Below are 25408 nucleotides of genomic sequence, written 5' to 3'. Positions count from 1 at the left end.
GTAGAAAATGAAATAGAGATATTGTGTTGTCTTCTGTTTAGTAGCTAGCAAATAATAGATTAAGTGTCTTTCTGCAGGACCCCAATCCTTTGTTCTGTCTACCTCATTCACACATGAAAGAAAGTGGGCCTGACTCTGTGTCTGTGTGGCCTCCAGGGTGTAGGGGTCACTGCCCATGTGGTTCTGACAGCTGGCTTGGAATTACCCTCCTCCAGTCCAGTGGTTTGTAAAGTTTCTTTTTTCTCTTTGTAGTTTCTACCTCTGACAGAGCACAGTCACCATGAATGCAAGTGAATTCCGGAGGAGAGGGAAAGAGATGGTAGATTATGTGGCTGACTACCTGGAAGGCATTGAGGGGCGCCCAGTGTACCCTGATGTGGAGCCTGGCTACCTGCGACCCCTGATCCCCACTGCTGCCCCCCAAGAGCCAGAAGCATTTGAGGACATCATCAATGACATTGAGAAGATAATCATGCCAGGGGTAAGTGTATATCCAAGGTCAGAGAACAGGAAGCTTAGTGCTAATGTGGAACCTACTGGACACTGTGAAATTCACATAAATTGTTTCCCAAAATTCTCACAACACTTAGTTTGGAGAGAAATTTCTATCATTTTTATCTTATATCCAAGGCAACTGAAGCTCAACAGAGTATGTGCTCCACATAAGGTCACACATCCAGTAAATGATGGAGCCTGGGTCCCAATTCAGATCATGCAGACTCCAAAGGAAACAAGTGGGCTCTCTTCTGAGACTAGTCCCTACCCCAAGACACTTGGTACTTACGTGTGTTATCAAATGCTGGTCAGAGGAAACAAGTCCCCGGTTGCTGATTGCAATTAAGTTAATTGCTGCAAACAAAGCATACTCCTATCATTGTTATGTTTACCAAATGTTTTGTTCATTTTGTTTGAGAGTGAGCAACATGGCTTTGCTTCTCTCCAGAGGGCACAGATCATTCCATCCACAAAGAAGCAAAACCTGTTGTCATCCCTGATACCTAGTCAGGGGGAGCAGAGGGGTTGGCACGAGACCTCACTTCAGATCTGTGTTTCTGCAGTATTATTTTCCCCACCAAGGAATTCACCTCAAAGCCCTTGCATTACTGTGGCTCTTTGAATAGGCTGGCCTGACCCTAGCACATTGATGAGGGTTGTTAAACCTGTCATCCAGTGTGACCAATTTAGTTTCCACAAACAGTATGCCAAGTCCCAAGCCTGGCATTGATGGAGTTGGCAGATTGGCCCTCCACCCCCTGCACTTCTGGGGTTGTAAGATTAATAAAAAGCAAGCATGTGAGATACAGAGCAGGAGGAATCTAGGATCATTGAGACCCAGTCCCTCATTATCAGAGTACAGAGAACCTGAGAAGGCAAATGTTGGACCTAGGTCCAGGGTCTCAGGCCTGAGACTCAGGCCCTCAGTTCAAAGATAGTTCCTCAATTCCAGGGCACTTCTTAGGGCACCCCTCCTTTTATCATACATAAAACCCATACAAAGGAGGTATGGTTAAATGATAAGCAGAGGAGTATAGGAAGGGGGAACTAAAGTCTTCCTGCTTGACTACACTGAAGTATTTACTGCTCAGAGCAGAGCTGGGAAACACAGCTGTGAGGTTGGGTCCCTGGGGCTATTTCCAAACCTACCTGTTGCAGGTCTGTGATTGGAGGGAAAGTAGGTGAGTGCTCTGCTTTAGGTACAGAGCAAGATTGGGTCCATCTACCCCAACATTGTTGTGACTCTTAGCAGAGAGTGAAGCAAAAAAGCACACGTCCTAATCAAGAAAGACTCCCTTCCCCAGGTTTCCGGAAGATGATAAGGAGGGAATAGAACTGGAGGAAGTATAAAGATTCTGAATCCCTGAAGAAAGGCTAAGGATCCAGGCCACAGTGTTACTGTCCTGGACCCTGGGAATTTGTACCTTTTTAGGCTCCTTCCTTCATAGAAATATGCAAAATCATATTTTACAAATGCATTGACATAAAGCTGAATACCTTAGCATTATAGTTACATTTTTTTCTTTGACTAGCAAGTTCACATTTTTTCTGATCTTGAAAGAAATCTTGTCCCTGGCCCCTAAATCTGTTATGGACCCCAAGCCTGTTGCAATGAATGCAGCATTCAGCCTATGCAGCTCCTCAGGGCTCTCAGACTCACTGTCACCTTCCACATTAGAACCCTCAGCCCATATACACTCAGCATCTTCCTCTCCCTCTCTCTTCATGGCTCCCCAGGCCTGGCTGACTTGGAAGTGTCCATAGCTTCAGTGGGACTGCTGAACACTCTCAGCATTTGATGAGCTTTCTAGTTAATTATTTTCACAATCAAGATTGCTCATGCCACATCTTGGACAGCATATACTTAATAACTAGTGTTATGGAGGAAATAAATATCTGCATCTTTGTCCAGACTGTATGAAATGTCTTAGACAGGTTTCTGTCACTATAACATACACCTGAGATAATCATATTATAAAGAGAAAAGGTTTGTTTTGCATCACAGCCTTTTATGTTTCAATACATGTCAGTGTGTATTGCTTTGTGTCTGTGGCGAAGCAGCACATCATGTGGGGAGCACATAGTGGAGCCAAACCATTCATTTCATGGCTAAAAGAGAAAAAGAGGAAGGGACCAAGGTCCCACACTCCCCTTCAAGGGCATACCCTCAATGACCTAAAGACTTCCCACTAGGCCCTACCTCCTAAGGGCTCAACCACCCCCCAATAGTCCCACCCTTGGGAGTGATCCTCTAACACATGAACCTTTGGGGAACACTTAAGATCCAAATTTTAGCAGGGAGTTTGAACAAAGGTTGTTCCTACTTGGGTGGCTTAACCAACAGACATTGATTTCTCATAGTTCTAGAGTCTGGAATTCTGAGATCGAGGTGTTAGATTCAGGAAGGCCCTCTTCCTGGATAACAGACAGCTGACTTCTGATATTAGCACAAGGAGGAAGAGAGTTAGCTCTCTGGTCTCTTCCCATAAAGGTCCTAATCCTGTCAGGAGGGCTCCACTCTCATGATATAATCATTTCAAAAAGGCCCTGTCTCCTAATACCATCGTTTGATGGGTTGGAGTTTCAACCCATGAATTTGGTGGGGGTGGGGAGGACACAAATATTCAATCCATGGCAACCTATGTTGGCTTAGGGTGGCCTCCCTTCTACCTTGGCTCCCAGCACCCCTGGGCCCCTAAGGACACTATCTAGGTCACAGAGCTGTGACCATCCATTTATGAACCTCCTCCTCTAGTCCACCTTGAGCTTTTCCTCTGTGCCTAATTCAGGTATGTCACAGGGCAAGGTGTTTCCTTCAACTGGGGTAGAGGAAGGCTGACAGCTCACAGTCAGGGCAAGGTAGCTGGGGGACAGTGGCCACTCTAGGGGACAGAGGAGGCAGGAAGTATTCGGCATCCCAGAGGGATGCTCAGCAGGAGGAAATGGTTTGTACAGGAGAGTGAGGAGGTGACAGTGAGACAAAATGTGTGTTTGGAATCTGATGGAAACTGAAAAATCAGAAATTAAAAGAAAGATGTAGACTTTAATTTTTAGAGCAGATTTGTGAAAACCAAGATTCAAAAAGACCTCAAAAGCAGTGCCTTCTCTGACCAGACCTCCTTCCAAGAACTTAAAACGATGCCATTTTTAGAGATTTCACTTGTTATGACTCATTCATTTTAATAAGTGATAATGATGTTTCTTTTACTTTAAGGATGTACTGTTCCCCTTTTAGCTAGCAAATACATTCAAGTATAAAATAAAGGGTCCATTTACCCTATTAACAGGTGAAATGTAGATGCTACAAAATGTTGGGAGAAAGGTCTTAGGATGACTGAAATTTGAGAAAAGCATCCAAGCCAAGTTGCTCCACCAGCCAGGAACACAGAAGGCACCTGGGTCCCTGCTCCTGGTACAGCCTGGCTACCCTCACCCATGAGTAACTGCTCCACCTTCCTACAGGTAACTCACTGGCACAGCCCCTATTTCTTCGCCTACTTCCCCACAGCCAGCTCGTACCCGGCCATGCTCGCAGACATGCTGTGTGGAGCCATCGGCTGCATAGGCTTCTCCTGGGTGAGTGTCTCAGTGATCCTGGGGGCTAGTCCCTGTGTGGGGAGGTGGCCTCTGTACACACAGGACATGAGCAGATGGCTGTGCCACCTGTGGGCTGCAGGTCATCTTGCAGGGAGGAGGGAAGGATCATCTCAAAAAGGGTGCCATTAAAGGAGGAGAGATTCCAAATGGAGGGAAATTGACAGAGAAGAAAGAGTGCTTTATGGAAAGGTCTCAATGACCTGAAGTCAATCCTGCACAATGCTGTTTTTTATAAGCACTTAGTTTAAATTAAAATCACACCCAAGGCTGGTGATTTTCTGCAACCCAAGACTGGGAATCTGCATTTCCCCCTAATAGACAAGAGAATTTCTATACATTCCAAATTTCAAGATTGCTACTGATCCTGTGTCATTCCATTTGCCCTCCACCAGGGTCACTGCCCTGGGAGAAGCCCCAGCCCAGCAGATGGGCCCAGTGAGCAGTGTGTGGATGTCTGGAAATGGGCCCATTGCCTGCATGATGGCCACCAGTCTCATCATATCCAGCATAAAATGCCTAGAAAGTTCCCTGCTCAGAAAGCAGCAGGGCTGGCTCTTCCTGTGCCTCTCTATGCTAGCACAATGTTTCAGGAAAGATTCCTTTCAGAATGCAGAGAGGTCAGAAGCAGAACTGCTTGCTGACCATCAGTGGGCCCATACTGTGGGGAGGTCTTCAAAACCTGGGGTCTGTCTTAGACCTTCTTAGTCCAGAGTGTTCACCTGATCTGTGGCTGGGAGTGGGTGGACTTCTGAGTATTAACTCATATTGAGGGCCTGAGATATGGAAAGGAGAGGCTTAGTTTTTAGTTCATAGTACTAAGAAGCAGGGCCCAGCCCAGTTGGTGGCTTCATCTACTCAGTTACTGTTGTTCTTCAGACTGGGGGTTAGCAGGTGCTGGGCAAGTGGGAGTCACAGGTCTAAGAAGGGCTGATGATGTGGCCAATTCCTGCTACAGTTGTCTGCACTGCTCCTCTATTGAGAATTCAGGGCCTTCTTCCTTGTGGATCATAGCTGGCCCTAGGCACAAGCCTGTATAACCATGACTGTCATACCCTCTTCTAAAGAACATTTTCTTTTTATTAGATATTGTAGCAAGTTTTGTGTACTTCTGCTAGTCAAAAGCTTTATGTTCCTGCAGGGTGACTTAGCACATCCATCTCCAATTATATCTGTTCTTTCTAGGACAGTCTGATTCTCTTGGGCCTTTGAGGGGGTGCATCCCTGTCTTGGAGGCTGCATTGCCTGATAGCTATGGTTCCTAACAGGGAGCACAGCTTCCTATGCCTGAATCTAGGTTAAGTCAGGATGGGTTATAACCCACGAAGATGAAGCTGACCTGACCAGCAGGGAGAAAGTCCTTACTTCTGTTTACCTGCAACACATCATGATGCTGATGTGCACAGGCAGACATGAGAACACCCTGAGCACCTCATCTGGGTCCTTTATGTGGAACCTCAGCTGAAGGTGGAGGCTCAGTCCATCTTTGGATGGGACCAAGGCCCACCTGCCACTTCTGTCTGCAATAAGGGAGAGTCCATAGGCCCAGGTCATCAGGAGCTTAAAAGACAACACAAGAGCAATGGCTTACCTAGGGATGTCCAGAGACAAAAGCTGTGCAGCACCTACTTCCTTGACTCTATACTAAGCTCTTTCTATTTTCTTGTGACCATGGAGGAGGACCTACCATGGGTCTTTCTAGATCCTTCTATAAACAATGAATACTGAGCAAGTATGCAGTGCCCATGCAGTGAAGCACAGTAAGATTCATGGTGGTAGCCATGCACTCCTTCCCAGACTTGCATGATTGTTGGTTAAGGAGCACAAGATTGGGACTTGTTTCAGGCACTTAAATCATATCTGAGAATGGGTGATTTTAATCTGGTGTTCAGCAGCTGTTTACTTCCTTCTGCTCCTCTCGAAATTCCACAACTTCTGGCCTCCTTGCTCTGGCACTGGTCCCTAGACAACCCATGATTGTGCGTGTGTGTGTGTGTTTGTGTGTGTGTGTGTGTATTAGAGGTGACATCTCTAGGCACAGTTCAGGGCTCGCCTCCTGTGACCCAAGTCTGTGATGGAGAAATGATAAGGATGCTGAGTTCACCATTGTCAGGAAGGGACATAGAGACATGCAGAGACTTGCACACAGGGAGCACATCACTTCTATTAGCAGATCCAGGAGGCTCCCCAAGTGAAGGATAGGGAGACAAATTTCTCTTTATGAAAGTCTCAGCACTGTTTGCTCAGAGTAGTCCCTCAGTTATGCATCAGTTCTGGGAGGAACTTGGATCCCTGCTGCCAGCCCTCCCATGTACTAAGATGCTGATGCCTCTCTGGAAACAAGAAGGGGGAGCATACCCTTGTCTTTGTCCATTTCTGATACTATAGCAGATTGCCAGAGACCGGGTGATTTGTAAATTTGAAATTCCTTTGACTCATAGTTCTGTAGGCTGGGAAGTTCAAGATCTTTGGCATGGCATCTGGCCTTCTTGCTGCAAGAGTAAGTGAGCATGGCTGAGACAGATTGAAGACATCCAGCTGCACTCTTCTCTTTTATAACTAATGCACTCCTGCAATAATGGCCTAACTCATTCATGAGGGTTATGCCCCCATGACTGCATCACTCTTAAAGTCCCTACCTCTCAATACTCTCACATTGGGAGTTCTCTTTCCTGCATGTGAATTTTGGGAAACACATAGCAACCATACAATTAATACCCACCCAGGGTAGATGTTTTAAATAATTTTGAAACTTTTTGTTAAGAAAAGAGACAGAAATAAGTAATCCTTTATCTCACCCTTGTATTCCATGCAGACATGAAGCAGAGGCAGCTACCCTTGGTTTATTCCTTCTCTCTTCCCCACATAGGCGGCGAGTCCAGCATGCACAGAGCTGGAGACAGTGATGATGGACTGGCTTGGGAAGATGCTGCAGCTACCAGAGGCATTTTTGGCTGGAAAAGCTGGAGAAGGGGGAGGAGTGATCCAGGTAAGACAGAGTGAGGTGGGGAGGATAGCGTTATGGGATACATGGGATCCACAATGACCACAAATGTGGTTGGGAAGAGGGACACCTCTGCAGCTTCTTGCTCTGTCCTCTTTATTTCTTCCAGAGAAAAAGCAAAGCTGAACTCTGGGGGAAATTCAGGTTTTGGAGTTGACAGGATCTGGATTTGGATCCCAGTCTGTCTCTCACTAGCTTTAAACAGGGCACTGACTTCTCCAGACCCCCAGTCATGGTTGGTAGCATAGTGGCTAATACATAGCATAGCAGGTGCATAGAAATAGAAACAGCTCAAATTTATGCTGGTTTTACATTGCTAAGCACTGCCTAGATCCTGGCAGAATTGAATCCATCATGACTGTCATTTGTGTCTTTTTCCCTGTTGTAAGTGCTACCATATAGTCATTCTCAACAGGTCCATGCTAAGTGTTAATGATTCTTTAATTTTCATAACAGCTCAATGAGTTAGGAAGCCCTATTTTACAGGTGAGGAAACCAAGGCACAGAACAACAGTTAACTTTCCCTTGGCTACAGGTTGTAATTTACAGACCATGTCTTTGTGACTCAGAGCCTGTAATCTCACCACTACCACAGGACTCTGTCCATGACTCAAGTGACAGTTGTGGCTACATTTCAATGACTATAAATGCCACTTATCTATGAGTTTACCTAAGGATAGTTTACCTAATGATGCTACTGTTTCTATACACATGTTTAACTCATTCTTTTCACTTAATATGTATCCAAACTGAACTAGGAAGCAAGCTTCTCAATCTCCAGGATTAAAGCTACTCAACAAGACTAGGGTGTTTAAACTCCTATTATTTAATTTTCTGTTACTGCCTAACACATTACCAGTGCCATAACACATGTTAGTGACTTTCAAACAAATTTATTATCTTACAGTTCTGTAGGTCAGAAGTCTGACCTGGGTCTTACTGGGCTAAAATCCAGGTTGACCCTTTGGGGGTTCAAGGGAAGAATCCATTTCCTCACCTTTCTCAGCTTTGAGAGATTTCTGGAAATCCTTGTCCCATGCCCCCACCTCCATCATCAAAGCCACTATGCTGCAACTCTCTGATCTCTTTTTTTTTATGGTTATGTTCTCTAACCACAAATGAAAAAGTGGGTCAAAAGACCCATGTGATTGGATTGGGTCCACTCAATAATCTAAATAATCTCCCTGAGTCAAGGTTCTTAACTTAATCATGTCAGCAAAGTCACTTTTCCCTGTGTGGCAGTCACAGGTTTGGGGTACTAGACCTTGAATCTTTGGGAATAAGAAATGCATTATCTCAGTAGGCAGCGTGAGCTGTGGCAGAATGTGTGTACATTGCAGTTTTCTGGACTATTCAAATTCAACAGGTCTTAGATGGGTGAATTCTAATTCCTTCTGATGCAGATTGAGCAGGTCACAGCAGTGACTGATGACTGATTTCTCTGTGACCACATGACCATGGACAGGCTCAGCATTGTTTCCTGTATGAGCTCATTTCACCCCACACGTTCTTTGGTTATTTCACTCTATCATACACAAGTCCTTCTGAGTGGAGAGCTGATATGAAAAATTAGCTATATTGTAAGCTTTGTAGGATGGTGTGAACCAGACTTTTAAGTATGACAGTGATAACATTCTTAAAAATTCAAAATACCTCAGTTCCCAAGACAGTTTTCTTCTTTTCAGAGGTAATGCGGTCTCTCCCATACTCTCTGGTCAAGATTGCAGAAAATATACCATGTCACAGGTGCGCTTTGGTCTTGTTGGGGGGATGCTGCTGCTGGCCCTCACAATGCCTGGTCAGTTTCATTTCCCCGTGGTGAAGCTCAGACAGCTTTCTCATTTCTGGTATGTGTGTCCTGATTCTCCAGAGGACACTGTTGACCTTGTCAATGAAGAGCAAGCCTGAGTGTTCAGAGACAGAAAAGAGGCAGCTACTATCAGGATGCAAGTGGTGCAGAACTGCCCACAGCGTCCCTGACTTTGGCTCTGGTTGACTCAATTCCAGGCTGGTCTCACCCTTCACAACAGGTCTGACACTGAAGGCAGACTTACTTTTTATTATACTCCCAGACATTTTGCCAAGATCTACTTTTCCATTAGTCTGTTCTCTTGGGCCCCTTTCAGCACTTAGTACCTCCTACTAATCCAAGACTCAACTTTCTCTTCATCTTGGGAGATTTTTCTTCTACTGTATCTTGGTTAATGTTTCAAGCCACATTTACTCTGTTTTTCATGTGCTTCAACTTCTACATATTGGAAAATGCCTCTTCCATAATTTCTCTCTTTAAATCCTTTCCTTTGTTTTTTTTTTTTTTGATCATTTCCTTTTGTCTATTTTGGGAAGAATTTCTGATGGTTTTCTCTACATCATTCAATTTTCCACACCACCAAGATTTTGCCAATTTTGGATCTATTATTTCACTCTTAAAAATCATTGTCCCCATTCCACTTATGAAAACTAGACATTCATTGTAAAAAATTAATGAATATAGTAACCATTTGGGGGCATGCTTCCTTTCAGACTTATTATTGTTTTTTGAATACCTACACACACATATTTGAAAAAAAATTGAGATAATGCAATATGAATGTGTTTTCTCTATAGTATTCTCTTTTATGTTGTGAGAATTTTCCATTTTTAAAATATTCTCTGAGAATATTATTACTGCATGATTTCCTATGGTGTGACAAAATTTATTTAACTAATACCTTATATGTTTATGTTGTATTAAACTTTTACTCTTAAAAACAACGTTTCAAAGGATACCCTATATGATGAGATGTGATAGTCTTATTGGCTAAGATCATTGGCTTTCTCCTGGGAGGCTCCCAGTTGTGTTCTTGTGAAATGTTCACTCCCCACCCAAACTCAAAACAGAACTACCACCACAACAAGAGAACTTTTCTGGGCCATTGGATCTTATGGTTTTGTTTGTTTGTTTGTTTTTGTGGTGCTAGAGATCAAACCCAGGACCTTGCATACACTAGGCAAGCGCTTTACCACTGAGCTACATCTCCAGCCTCTCAATGGGTCTTATAATAAAAACGCTTTCATGTTTAGATCTTTTCCAGCACCCCAGATGAGTCTTCTAGTCTGATATGTCTCAGAGAAGTTAAAAATAACCTATAATCTGAAATGTTTCTGTTATAATAATTACATTTATTGAACACCAGCTACAAACTTGGCTATGCTTTAGCCTATTCCTTGTGCTTCATGTTTTCACATTTCATCCTCAAAATATTTAGTGGATTGATTGAATTATCAAGAATTTTTTACATAGATGAGGAAACGAGGCCCAGAGAGGTAGTACAGTATGTATGTTCAGGACAAAAGCTAAAGATAAAGTTAGTGCATAAGAAAACTGGAGCTATAAGTGTTATACCAGTGGATCCCTGATTATTGTTTGGGTTAGTATCCAGAGATGTGCATGCTACCATAAGTTAAAATATCTTTTTATTAAGATGATCCCATTTTGGAGGGAAAAAAAAAAGGTGTGTGTATTGGGGGGTCCTAGCATGTGGTTAGGAATAGTCCTGCTATCTCAGCCCAGGCTTCAAGACAATCCTCCGGTGCCTATCCCACTCAATTTTTTGCTGGACAAAGCAGATTGCCAGGCCTGCATTTGTGGCAGGAAACTCGCCTTTCCCAGCTGACAAGGCAGATGACTATAATTTGCAAGACCCCAAGAGCACCAAGGCTTTGGGTAACAGTCAGAGCCAGCCTGCCTCATCGATCCCCTAGAGCTGTAATCACATCTACTGGGCATCTACACAGTGATGAGCCAAGTGGCAAATCATCATTGCAAAGCTGGACAAGTGTGACCTGCGAAAATAGCCTCTGAATTAGACTTGAAAAATCCTGTGGAAGAAAAACCTCCAATTTCTTACCATGTATGGGGTGACACTTGAAAAAAAACAGAAGATGAAAAGGCAGTTCTGTCATGACATCAGCAGCCCCAGCGTCAGCTCTCGCACCATTCCCTCCTGTATCCTGAGCAGGCTCTCCATGGCAACCGTGGTGCACCGGAAGCAAGCCATCAGGCATCCTCACTGCTCCCTTACCAAAGAATAGTCGCCCTCCCTACTCTTACCCTAGCAAAGCCCTGCTTCAGCAAAAGACAGAGATCCATTTGCCTTCCTGCTCAAATTTACCAAAACCTGCTGGCTGCACTAGACCTGTTGATGTCTGGATGTCATACTGACAATATGTTTCATTGGGCTTTTTTGTTGTGGTTTTTATTGTTTTGTTAACTAAAGGAGGAGAATTTTTTCCTCAGGACATGGAAAGTGCACCCTCCCAAACCCATGATGAATTGGCAAAGTGACTCAAATCCTTTCATTAGATCAGAGAATGAACATTTAGATTCCAAAGCTTCAAACAGGGTAGAATTAGATAAGAAAGTTGCAATCATAGCTGAGTATTAAGGAGCCTGGACTTCCTGGGACAGCTGCTTCATCTTCCTCAGATGCATTTCTTTTATGTAGTTTAAAATCAAGTCTAAAATCATTTCTCCATTAAAATACAGCTCAAAGACTCATTTTAGCTGTTGAATTAAGAGGTTCTATTCTGCGTATTTGAACTTAAGTGTTAGAGATACAGAAACATGAATAAATGAATTATTGTCAAATCTTATTCATCTCTCCCAGGGATAAACTTGGTTCAAAGAATAAGTGGAAGTAGAGAATGGTAAAACCAAAATGGAAAACCAGGATCCATGAAGGAAAGATAAAATGTTAATAAGAGAAGTTAGCATTTCTATGTAATCATTTCATGTAATTTTCTCTATAAAACTCTATAACTTTGTAAACTTTCCTCATAGGAAAAAAACTACTTCCTGTTATTTGTCATTTCTAATGTTAGTATTGGTCAGTTGGTGGGTGTCTTCTGGGACTTGCTGAAGAGGAAAGCTGCACACAAATGCAGGGAGGCCAGAGCCATCCTGGAAAGACCAGATTCGTGTTCACTCTTGACCATGCCACTCCTTAATACCTATTTGAGAGAAGTTATGTAATGTCTCTGAGCATCACTTCCCCCATCTGTAGATGCCAACATTGAAAAATGAGATTTTGCAAATTAAATGGGATAACATGGTAGGTTCCCAATTCATATCATGTACCCACTGTTAACTTCAAAGGAGGAATTTTCAATAGTTCTTTATTATTTTTTGCTAAAATAAATTTTTGACATTAGTTGTATTAGTTTGCCAGGGTTGCATAACACAACAGAAATTCATTGTCTAAGTTCTGGAGACTGAAAATCCAAGATCGAGGCATGAGCAAATTCAGTTTTTCCTGAGGCCTCTCCTTGGCTTGTACGTGGCTGCCTCCTCGCGTGTTCACATGGTTTTTCCGTGTGCCTGCATAAATTTGGTGGCTAATTTCTTCCTCTTACCAGGACACCAGTCAGATTGGAGTTGGGCCCACACTAAAGACCACCTTTTAATTTAAATATCACTTTAAAGATTTTGAGATATTGAGGTTTAGGGCTTCAACTTATGACTTTGGGGGCAGGGCACAATCGACGTGTAAATTAGGGATTAAAATAAATTCTATAACTCAATCTCAGCATATCAAGAAAAATGTACCTGTATTTTATAAACAAATGCAAATTGCTTTGTCCAAGTGGATATGATCACAGAGCTGAGCTTGTGCATAGGTGCCCTGGGCCAGTCTCCTTTGCTGAAGATATGGACAGTACATCCCTGGCTAGGTTTGAGGCACCCACGAGAAAATGCCTGTGGAGCTATTTTCTCAATGCCTGGCACATGCTTAGTGTTTGAAAATGTTGGCTACTGCTGTTACATAGAATAGACAAAGTAATGCTAAGCTCACTAGAAGAGCTGAAGAGGCTTCCACAGGGGTTAGATTGTTCCTGGGCAAAAAGAGTGATCTTTGCAATTTCAGATTATCTTTTAATAAAACTATGGACAAAAAGTATATCTTCCAACAATTCAGACACTGATTCTTTCACTGCATTTTGAATTTCATTTGGACCTTTCTCTTGGATTTAGGGGAGTGCCAGTGAAGCTACCCTGGTTGCCCTGCTGGCTGCTCGGACCAAAGTGATCCGACAGCTCCAGGCACAGTCCCCAGAGTTGACTCAGGCTGCAATCATGGAAAAGCTGGTGGCCTACTCCTCTGATCAGGTATGTGGGGGTGTGGTGGGTTGGGGGTTGAATATTGGGTTATAGCCCAATAATATTGGTCAGTGGTAGGTGTCTTCTGACATTCAAGGTCTGAGTTCAAACAAAATTCATTATCATTTCAAATCCAAGAATAGTTCCTTAGGGATCTCTAGAATAGAGACTTATACTAATTCTCAGGTAGGAACTTGATAGATCAAGTTGAAAAGAAACTACATGTACTGAGAACTCCCCATGACTGACTTGTTACCATCCATAGAAGCATGGACTTAGACTGCATTCATCTGGCCCACCTTCAGAGCAGCACTGTGGAGTAATTGGATGTTAGGCTCAACAATCTAATCTCAAATCCCAGCTCTGCTTTTTTAAGCTTTGTGATCTCAGGCAAATCACGTAAATTCTCAGAGCCTCTCTTTCCCTACTATCGAACGGGGATCAAAGCACCTATCCTTGGTGTAGCTCAGCTCAGCTTGTGGCTGGGCTTAAGAGGAAAGATTAAAGTACTTCATAAGGTTCAGAAAACACTGCAAATAAAAATATCTAGTCCGATTCCATTGGTAAACCCATTTGAAAATAGTAAACAGCAACAAAACAAAGTCCAGAATTATGGGGAAAGGAGCAAGTGGAAAGAGGATTGATCAGCATGAAGAGAATAACTTCACGAGAGAAAGTATGGTCAAGATGGCACAAAAAGAGTAAGATCTGTGTCACCTTCAAGAAATTAGATTCCACAGGGAATTGCCAGCGTTTTTACCTTCAGTGAATTCCTAAGCCACACATTTGAACTGTAACAAAATTGTTTTCTAGTAAATACTTAGCCTGAAATTAATACAATACTGGTATTTCAGTCCTAACTAGGAGGATTATATCTCCATATCCTAACTTCATGCATTAAGTTTCTGCTTACATATGAAGAAAATTATTCATTTGTATTTAGGTCTCCCTCGTTTCTCAGAAGGCTTTAGAAAAAAGTCAAAATGAACACATAGGCACTCAATAAGTATATATTGAAATCCTCTGCTATACATGTTCGGGTGCAGCCTGTCCATCAGGACTTCTGTGAAGGAGCTCATCTTACTAGGAAGTGGCTGGTAGTACCATTCCAGATGCCCGGTGGCTAAAGATACCATGAGCTCTACTGCATCTTTCTCTGGATGTCCATTAGGTTCCCCAGGAACAGGTCCTGATATAGGGCTTGTGGGCAATTTTTTTTTTCTTTTCACTGTTTTTATTCTCATTTTCCATTTTGACCTTTTGTAATACTGTGTAAATTAAGTCACCATCACATTTTAAGTACAAGGTCAGTCAAAAAAAAAAAAAAAAACCAGAAGAATCAGAATGACCACGGTTTTAGAAGGAAATGGCAGTAATCATATCCATAAAAGCTAACTTTAATGGAGTAGTTGAAAGGGGAGTTAGAATGCAATGTGTACATGGTGGCTTTTGGAGCATTTCCACCTCTGTTCTGTGCTACAATCCGTCATGGGTGCATTCATCATTAAGAACCAAATTAGGAATGAAAGTAATAAAACAAACGAGAGACCTAATCTTCAGTTCAAATAAATGAAAAGCTAGGGACTGAGATCTACTTTGTTCCCTGAGAAAAAGAAAGAATGCAAATGAGGATTAGTATGAGTTTGGGGGACCTAATGGTCACAAGTCAGCTGTAGGAAAGCACTCTGTGGCAGCATATGGTCTATCAATGCCCTTAGCAGAAAGCTTCTGCTTGTGTGGAGGTGCTGCCTGGTCTAAGCAGGTGTACATCTTCTACAAAAACCTGTGCTGCATGTGGAGCAGGAACATAATCAGTTAACTGTGGCCTTACCTTCCCCTGGCACTCATCTGTTTTCTTAAATTCATTTTAGTTATACATAATATTAGGGTTTATTTTGATATAATTATACAAGCATAGAATATAATTTGCTCTCCTTCAGTAGCAGTAATTCCCCTTTCTCATCCCACCTTTCTCCCCCTGTTCCCTTCCCTCTACACTCCTGATCTTTCTGCTATTTACTTATAGTTCTTTTTAATTAGTACCTTGTGTGTTTGTGTATGTGTGTGTGTGAGTGTGTGTGCATATATATATATGTATATACATATATATATATATATAAAGGTGAGATTCGCTGTGGTATATTCACATACATACATAGGAAACTTAGGTCAGATTCACACCACAGTTCTTCCCTTATCCTCTCCTTCTTCCCTCCCCCTCAAATCCCTTTCTCTACTCCACTGTTTTCTCTTCTATTTGATTGAATCCACCCCAACCCCCTTACTTTGGACTAACTTCTTCATATCAGAGAAAAAAATTTAACCTCTGACCTTCTGGGTCTAGTTTATTTCACTTAACATTATGGTCTCCAATTTCATCCATTTATCAGAAAATGCCATAATTATATTTTTCTTTATGTCTGAGTAATATTCCATTGTGTACATATGCCACATTTTCTCTATCCATTCTTCTGTTGATGGGGTTCCTAGTTTGGTTCCATAGCTTGGCTAATGTGAATTGTGCTGTTGTGAATATTGATGTGTCTGTGTCCCTGTAGTATGCTGATTTTAGATCTTTTAGATATATGAAGAGTGGGCTAGCTGGGTCATTTGATGGTTCCATTCCTAGTGTTTTGAGGAATCTCTATATTCCTTTCCAGAGTGGTTGCACTAATTTACAGTACCACCAACAATGTATGAGTGTACTCTTTTCTCTATATCTTCCACAACATTTATTATTATATGTGTTCTTGATAATTGCCATTCTGGCTGGAGTGAGCTGAAATCTCAGTGTAGTTTTAATTTGCATTTCCTTGATTGCCAGAGATGTTGAACTTTTTTTTTTCATATATTTACTGGCCATTTGTATTTCTTCTTTTGAAAAATGTCCATTTATTAATTGGGCTACTTGGTTTTTGGTACCAAGGTTTTGAGTTCTTTATATATTCTGGATATTAATGCCTTATCTGAGGAGCAAGTGGCAAAGATCTTCTCCCATTCTGTAGGCTCCCTCTTAACACTCTTGTTTCCTTTCTTGTGCAGAAGGTTTTTAATTCGTTGCCATTGATTTTTGGTTTTATTTCATATGTTTTAGGAGTCTTATTAAGGAAGTTTATGCCTGTGCCAATACGTTGGATTGTTGGCCTACATTTTCTTCTAGCAGTGGCAGAGTTTCTAGTCTAATTTCTAGGTCTTTGATCTACTTTCAATTGACTTTTGTGCAGGGTGGGAGATAGGGATCCAGTTTCATTCTTCTATATGTGGATATTTCCCAGCCCCCTTTTTTATAAGGCCATCTTTTCTCAGCATATGTTTTTGGCACCTTTGTGTAGTATGAGATAACTGTATTTATATGAGTTTGTCTCTGTGGCTTCTGTTCTATTCCATTAGTTTTCCTGTCTGTTTGGGGGCCAATACCATGCAGCTTGCCCTACTAGCCCTGCAGCATAACTTAAGCTGTGGTATTATGATACCTCCAGCATTGTTCTCCTTGCTCAAGATTGCTTTGGTTATTCTTGGTCTTTTATTCTTCCACATGAATTTTAGAACTGTTTGTCTAGTTCTGTGAAGAATGTCATTGAATCTCATTGAATGTCATTTTGATGGAGATTGCACTGAATCTCTATATTGCTTTTGATAATATGTCCATTTTGACAATATTAATTTTACCTATCCAAAAACATAGATAATCTTCTCATATTCTATGGTGTTCTTCAATCTCTTTCTTCAGCATTCTATAGTTTTCATCATAGAGGTCTTTCACTTCCTTTGTTAAATTAATTCCCCAGTACCTTATTTTTTGAGGTTATTGTAAATGGTACAGTTTTCCTAATTTCTTTTTCAGCAGATTTATTGGAATATGGGAAAACAATTGATTTTTGTATGTTGATCTCATATCCTGCTATTTTATTAAAATTGTTTATCAACTCTAGAAGTCTTCTGCTAAAGTATTTTATATTCTAAGTATAAGATCATGACATCAGCAAGAAGAAAATTCAACTTCTTTTCCTATTTGTACCCCTTTACTTTTCTTCTCTTGCATGATTGCTCTGGCTAGAGTTTCAAGGACTATGTTGAATAAGAGTGGTGAGAGTGTATGTCCTAGTCTTAATCCTATATTTAAAGGAAAAACTTTCCATTTTTCTCCATTTAGTATGATGTTGGCCTTGGGTTTATCATATATATCCTTTACAGTGTTGAGGTAAGTTCCTTCTAGCCCTAGTTTCTCTAATGTTTTAAACATAAATAGGTGCTAGACTTTGTCAAATGCTTTCTCAGAATCTTTGAGATAATCATGTGATTATTGTTCTTAACTCTATTTACGTGGCGACATTTATTGATTTGCTCATGTTGAACCAACCCTGAAAACCCATGTGATGAAACCCACTTGATCATGGTGCACTATCTTTTCACTGTGTTTTTGTATGTGGTTTGACAATTTTTTAAAAATTTTATTAAAAAAAATTTTTTTAGTTGTAGATGGACATGGTACCTTTATTTTATTCATTGATTTTTATGTGGTGCTGAGGATTGAACCCAGTGCCTCACATGTGCAAGGCAAGCACTCTACCACTGAGCCACAACCCCAGTCCTGTGGTTTGCCAATTTCAATAAAAACTTTTGCATCTATGTTCATCAAGGATATTGGCCTATAATTTTCTTCTCTCAATTTGTCTTTGTCTGGTTTTGGTATCAGGGTGATACTGACTACATAGAATGAATTTTGCAGCTTATTTGGGTGTACATTTTCAAAATAGTTTTTAGTGATCCTCTGGATTTAGGTGATATTTCAATTTCCATATAATTTTGTTAATTTGAGTCTTCTCTTTCTTTTGCTTAGTTTAGTCAACTAACCAAACCAACTTTGAAAGGATCTTGTCTATCCTTTTGAAGAACCAACTCTTTGTTTTCATTGATAGTTTATAATTTTTTAATTCTCAATTTTATTGATTTCAGCTCTGATTGTAATTATTTTCTGTCTTCTACTGATTTTGGTGATAGTTTGTCCTTTTCCTAATACTTTGAGGTGTAACTTTAGATTATTCATTTGGTATCTTTTTCTAAAGTAGGAACTCAGTGCTATAAACTTTCCTTTTAGAACTGTCTTCAGACTATCCCAGAGATTTTCTCTTTGGTCAAGTGCCAACCTTTTGTGTGTTGTACAGTTCATCCTGCAGTGAGTTTGTGGCAAGCTCACCCTATAAGGAGAGGTGGTTCTCCAAAAATGAGGATAGCCGATCAGCCAATACCCTCTGCAGCTTTGCATGGGAAACACAAACTTGTCAAGGGGACACTGGAGCATCACATAGGAAGCAGGCACACATGCAAATAACTCTCTTTTAGGGACAATTTAACTCCTATTGTCTGCTACTGTCCACTGCCCATACATCCTCCTCCTGAGCTGAGTCTGCATTGTAGGCCAGCACGCACCCTAGGAAGCACAGGGTCAAGGTTTTGTCATAAGTTTATAAATTCATCACTTTACTCATCCTCTGAAGGTTAGGATGATGCACAAAGATCATGGAAAGAACAACTGGTTAAGGTGTCACATGTTTCACAGCTGATTTTCAAACCTAGTAGTAAAAGAGGAAGTATTTCCGTTTAATTTTTCTACGCCAGGAAACCTGCCTGACATACCTTGTCATCATTTTTCACAACTATTCTTTGAAGTGGAATTTTTTTTATCTTCTCATTGTTTTCACAAGATCATAGAGGGTCACTGTCCAGAGTAACCTGAGAGGGTCCCACCAGGAAGGTCTGGAGCTGGGAGCCCCAGGGACTCAGAAGCTGAGTGCTGTCTTCTGGAACCTCTCTGCGGGCAGAGGTGGTCAAAGAACCACCCAGGAGCAGCAATGATGCCCACAGTGGGTCAAATCTAGAGACAATGGGGACTGCAGGGCAGAAGGTGGCAGCTTCAGTAAGAATCAACTTTCCTGGGAGTCTCTGAGAAGGGCGGACCTAAAATCCAGTGGCAGTGCCACATCATTGGCCCTCCATCTCAGAAGATTCCATGTCCATGGATTCAACAACTACAGATCAAAAATATTTTTTAGAAAATTGTGTCTATATTGAATATTTATGGATATTTTTTCTTATTAGTCCCTGAATGATACAGTGTAGCAAATATTTATGTAACATAGCATTTGTATGACATTAAGTTTGATAAGTAATTCAGAGATAAATTGAAATATATGGGAACATATATGTAGATCATATGCAGATACTACACCATTGATGTTTTATATAAGGATTTGGACTTCTGTGGGCTTTTGTATCCACAGAGGCCCTGGAACTGATTTCTCATGAATATCAATGAATCACTGTATTTACTGAGCATCTATTAAATGAGCTTGGCCACCAAGCTGCAAAAGGCCCCATAGGGAAAGGTAGGGTCTGAATCTGAAACCAGGATTTCTAAGTCCATGGTGGGTATGCATTCCAGGATCTCACTGCATTCTCTTGAAGTCACACAAATGAATGAACTCATCACCCTACCCTTCTAAGTGCTTAATTTATTAAAGTTGTGGTTTAGGTCTGAGGTGTCTCCCAAAACCTCACATGTGAGATAATGCAAGAACATTCAGAGGTGAAACGATTAAATTATTGGAGGTATAACCTAATCGTTGAATTAATCCACTGATAAAAATTAACTGGGTAGTAACTATAAGCAGGTAAAGTGTGACTAGAGGAAGTAGGTCACTGGGGTGTGATTTTGGAGTTTATCTTTTGTCCCTGTGAGTGGAGCGCTCTCGTCTTCTTTATTTCCATACCCTGAGCTGCTTCCCTCTGCCATGCCTTTGTGCCATGATGTTCTGCCTCAACTCATATCCAGAGCTATGGAGTCAGCTAACCATGGACCAAATCTCTGAAACCATGAGCCTTTTCTTCTTTCAGTTGTTCTTGTCAGGTATTTTGGTCAGAGTGAAGAAAAAGTGACTAAAACAAAACTTAAAGCAAGGTTCCGCATGAATAGAAACAGCTCCAGAAAAAAGCGGTGCCACCGTGGTGTGAGGGGTCAGGCACCCTCTGCAGAACCAGGAACGTAGAAAGTGTGAGCAAACCTGTTCCAATCTAACTCTAATCTTTTTTCTCAGGCACACTCTTCTGTGGAAAGAGCTGGATTAATTGGTGGAGTGAAATTGAAAGCAATCCCTTCTGATGGCAAATTTGCCATGCGTGCTTCTGCCCTGCAGGAGGCCCTGGAACAAGACAAGGCAGCTGGCCTGATTCCATTCTTTGTAAGTCTATCAGTACATGTTGCAGATGGCACCATGGAAGTCTCTGCAGGCCTAGGGCGTGTGTGTGTGTGTGTGTGTGTGTGTGTGTGTGTGCACGTAATGTGTGTGCCAGAGTCGTGTGTGTGTGTGTGTGTGTGTGTGTGTGTGTGCACGTAATGTGTGTGCCAGAGTCACTTTCCAGGTTGCTTGTGATGGTCACAGGACAGGTATGAATTATGTTGTCTCCTTGAGGAGAGCTAGATTCTCCATTTGTTTCTTCCTTTCTACATGCTTTAGTCTTGAAAAGAAGTCACTACAACACCCCAGGATTGTACTAAGCCAAAGAGTATTGTTTCTGCTTGTTGTCCAAAGGGACAGCTACGGTCATCCCTTAAAAGAGTCCTTTGTGCCATGCTAGATGCTTTAAGCAGAGAGAAAAGTGTGATGAGTGAACAGGTTTTGTTGCCTACATTAGTTGTTCAGAGTAGCTAGTAAAATGTGTCATTTATAAAAGGCTTGTTGCAAGCAAGCAACGACTAATCCTAGATAAAATATCTAATTAACCAAATGACAGGCTGGTTCCCTTGCACCCAGATATGCATTCTCCAATGGGAAGAGAGTCTTGGTACTGCAAGTGAAGTGTGGGAACTGTCACATTCCTGACATGGCCCCAGCAGTATGCCATTTATGGGACTGATACATCTTGTGTGATGCAATCAAATGTCATGACTGTGGCCCTATTTGGGCATTCCACCTGGCTACACATCAGCGTCACCTGGTGAGCTCTTAAAAAGTCTCATTCCTAGGAATTCCTCTGATGGATTGTGACAGAATCTCCAGGAATGAAAGCAGGCATTGGAGAAATTTCACGACTTTCAGATTCTGATGAGCATTCAGGTTTTAGAAACAAGGTCATGGGGACACTCCTCAATGTCTGGGCATTTCTTAATCATTAGAACAATATTAATAACATCCACTACTTTTCTTCTAAGAATTAATCTTTTTTATTTTTATTTTTTTAGATTTTTTAAATTCGATTTTTTATTTGTTCTTTTAGATATATATGGCTATTTGCTGATGATATGATTCTCTATTTAGAAGACCTAAAAAACTTCACCAGAAAGCTTTTAGAACTCATAAACAAATTCAAAAAAGTAGCAGGATATAAAATTAACACAAATCAATTGTGTTCCTATACATCAATGATGAATCAGTTGAAACGGAAATTAGAAAAACTATCCCATTCACAATAGTCTAAAAATAATACTTAGGAATCAATCTAATGGAGTTGAAATACCTATACAATGAAAACTTACACAACACTAAAGAAAGAAATTGAAGAAGACCTTAGATGATGGAACAATCTCCCATGTTCTTGAATAGGCAAAATTAATATTATCAAAATGGCCATACTATGTAGATTTAATTCACTAAACAGATGAAATTCAATTCCTATGAAAATTCCAATAATTTCCTTCATAGAAATAGAAAAAACAGTCATGAAATCCATTTGGAAAAAATAAGAGGCCCAGAATAGCCAAAGCAATCCTTAGTAGGAAAGTGAAGCCGGAGGAATCACAATACCAGACCTTAAATTATACTATAGAAGTGTAGTGAAAAAAAAATGGCATGGAATTGGCACAAAAACAAACATGAGAGCCAATGGAACAGAAGACACAGACACAGACAAACTCACATGTATACAATTATCTCATACTAGACAAGGGTAACATAAACATATATTTGAGAAAAAAGATAGCCTCTTCAACAAATGGGGCTGAGAAAACAAGAAATCCATATGTAGCAAAATGAAATTAAATCCCTATCTCTCACCCTGCACAAAACTCAACTCAAAGTAGATCAAGGACCTAAACATTGGTCAAAGACCCTGCACCTACTAGAAGAAAAAGTTTGTCCAACTCTCTATCATGTTGGCTCAGGAACTGACTTCTCCAACAAGACCACTAAATCACAAGAATTAAAATCAAGAGACAATAAATGGAATGTTATTCATAACTTCTTCACTGCTAAGGAAACAATCAAGAACATGAACAGAGAACCTACAGAATGAGAGAAAATCTTTGCCACCTGCACCTCAGATAGAGTATTAATCTCCAGAATATACAAAGAACTCAAAAAACTTCACACCAAAAATAAATAAATAATCCAATTAATAAATTGGCAAAGGAACTGAACAAGGACTTCACTAAGAAGAAATACAAATGGTCAACAAATATATGAAAAAATGTTCAACCTTTCTAGCAATTAGATAAATACAAATTAAAACTACACCAAGACTCCATCTCACTCCAGTCAGAATGGCAATTGTCAAGAATTAATCTTTCAAAACACTCTTCTTTCTCTGAAACTTTTTTTGTCAATTCAAATCAATAACCATTTGGTGGCTGGAATGAGGAAGTCATGGAAGGTATGGTTTTATATAAACATCTATCCTAATCTGAGGAGCTCACAGGAGAATCAGGAGCATAAACACATGGTTATAATGTAGAAGGATTGGCAAGGTTCAAAGGTAGCTCAAAGAACAAGATGATACTCAAGTGAGTTTGAAGGAGACAGAAGTCAAACTCTGGATCCAGATTCAGCTTCCATTTGATCCTAGACATCTTTCTCAGTTCCCTTAACCTGCTTGATTTTTCCCCATTACCTGTATCACCTACTCCCATACCCATTTATTTGTGTGTTTGTTTGCTGCCTTCTTCCCAACAGAATGTACAAGGGGGGAGTTCATTTTGATCACCGCTTTATCTTCACTGATGGAATAGCACAGAAATGACACTGGAAGAAATTCAATTAATAGTTGTCCCTTGGTATCCACAGGGCATCTGTTCCAGGACCCATCACTCATACCAAAACCCTTGGATGCTCAAGTCCCTTACATAAAATGACATAGTATTTGCATATAACCTGTACATATCTTCCCACATATTTTAGATCATCACTAGATTGCTTGTCCTAATTAAGGTAAATGCTGTGTAAATAGATTTTGTTTTAGGAAACAATGACGAGAAAAGAAAGTGTGTGTTCAGTACAAATGCAATAAAAACATATTTTAACTTCATGTTTGGTTGAATACGTGATTGTGGAACCCATGGATGTGGAGAGTCAACTTTATTTGTCAAATACAGAAAGATTTGGAAGGAAGTTCATTCTGGTTATAAAGAAAGATTATCCTTAAAATTCCAATTACAAGTTTAGTAAATTTGAAATGATTTTATTTAAATGAAGTAAATATTTTTAACCTACAGTGACAATTTTAAGTCACTAAAATTTTATGTCTAGGGAAAAATATATATTGAAACATACTCTATATTTGGAGAATAAAAGCAATGGAGAAAACATCACATACCTGATGGAAATATTTTATAAAAATTCAAAACCTCATAACTAAAATTAAAAGACAAATGTTGGTAGGAACTACTCATAGGATATAATACAAAGTCAATTTTAAAATAAAAAGAAGGTTCACATATCAACAAAGAGGAAACATTCCAATGAAAAACATGCAAAATATGTAATCAGTTTCATATTCAAGCATGAAAAAGGCAGTATAGATATGAAACCAATTTTGATCACCTAATAACCAAAGAAATGCAAATTAATTAGTGACAGAACTATGTGACAACCCCACACTGGGGTTACAGATGTGTCAATGACTTTTTTTAAAATTTGTTCTAATTAGTTATACATGACAGTAGAAAGCATTTTGATACATTGTACACAACTGGAGCACAACTTCTTCCTCTGGCTGAACATGGTGTAGAGTCACACCTGTAGTGTAATCATACATGTATATAGGGTAATAATGTCCATCTCATTCCACCATCCTTCCCATCCCCACACTCCCGCCTCTCCCCTCACTCCCTTCTGCATAATCCAAAGTTCCTTCATCCCCCTGCCCCATTTTGGATTAACATCCACTTAACAGAGAAAAAATTCCACCTTTGGTTTTTTTGGATTTGACTTATTTCACTTAGCATGATATTCTCCAGCTCCATCCATATACCTGCAAATGCCATAATTTCATTGTTCTTTAAGGCTGAGTAATAGTCCATTTGTGTATATGTACCACATTTTCTTTATCCATTCATCTACTGTGACAATCAATAATCTATTTTCCATCTTTACACTCTTACTTTGAGAATGTTATATAAATGGAATCAAGCAGTATGTGACCTTTTGAGATTAACCTTTTATACTCAATCTAAAGCTCTTGAGACTCACCCAAGCTGCTGCACATATCTATAGTTAGTTCTTTTTTATTACTGTTCCACAGAGATTTGATACCACATCATCTGTACTACTGTATGATTATCTATTATCTATTAAGAAGCATTATGGTATAAGTAAAGCATCAGTGAAGATTAACATGTAACTATTTGGATGGATATATGTTTTCATTTCTCTTGGATAAATGGCCAAGATTGTGCAATTAAGGGTCATTTTGTAGTTATATGTTAAGTTTTAAAGAAACTGATAAAATCTTTCCTGGAATGGCTGTACTATTTCACATCATACAGTGAAAGACTGTCTTTCTTCTAGCAGTGCATGAGACAATCAGGTGTTTTATTTTGTTTTCTTCTTCACCAGCATTTGGTATTGTCATTATATTTTCATTTTACCTGTATTAAACAGTGTATAGTAATATCCCATCATGCTCATAATTTGTATCTCTCTGAAGACTAATTAATGAAGTTGAACATATTTTTATTTGCTTATTAACAATTTACACATCATTTTTATTAAAACATAAATCTCTTTGTCCACATTACAATTGATGAATTGATTTTTTTAATTAACAGATTCATGTTGTTAGAATAGTTTTAGAAAAAAAAAGCATAATTAAAGAGAGTTCCAGCACTTACTTAAATGTTTTGTAAATACTTCCTCCCAATTTGTGACTTTTTACTTCATTTTCTGAGCAATGGTCTTTTACCAGGC

The 25408-nt window shown here is 40.1% G+C and overlaps 1 protein-coding gene across 4 annotated transcripts in view; it reads left to right on the top strand.

The window, feature by feature from the left end:
* The window catches only part of Ddc (dopa decarboxylase), a 98222-nt gene that overhangs the window by 21990 nt on the left and 50824 nt on the right, over window positions 1-25408 (top strand). For all 4 annotated transcript variants that reach the window (XM_047561320.1, XM_047561318.1, XM_047561317.1 and 1 more), the window contains 5 exons: window positions 253-481; window positions 3958-4071; window positions 6959-7078; window positions 13107-13241; window positions 20327-20470. In XM_047561320.1, coding sequence (XP_047417276.1) covers window positions 281-481; window positions 3958-4071; window positions 6959-7078; window positions 13107-13241; window positions 20327-20470 — 714 coding nt within the window. In that variant the 5' untranslated portion in view covers window positions 253-280. The remainder of the gene's footprint in view (window positions 1-252; window positions 482-3957; window positions 4072-6958; window positions 7079-13106; window positions 13242-20326; window positions 20471-25408) is intronic.

The sequence above is a fragment of the Sciurus carolinensis genome, chromosome 8 (assembly GCF_902686445.1).
Source record: "Sciurus carolinensis chromosome 8, mSciCar1.2, whole genome shotgun sequence".
In the NCBI taxonomy this organism is placed as follows: Eukaryota; Metazoa; Chordata; class Mammalia; order Rodentia; family Sciuridae; genus Sciurus; species Sciurus carolinensis.
Note: the sequence above shows the minus strand (reverse complement) of the source record. Positions and strands in the feature narration are given on the sequence as shown.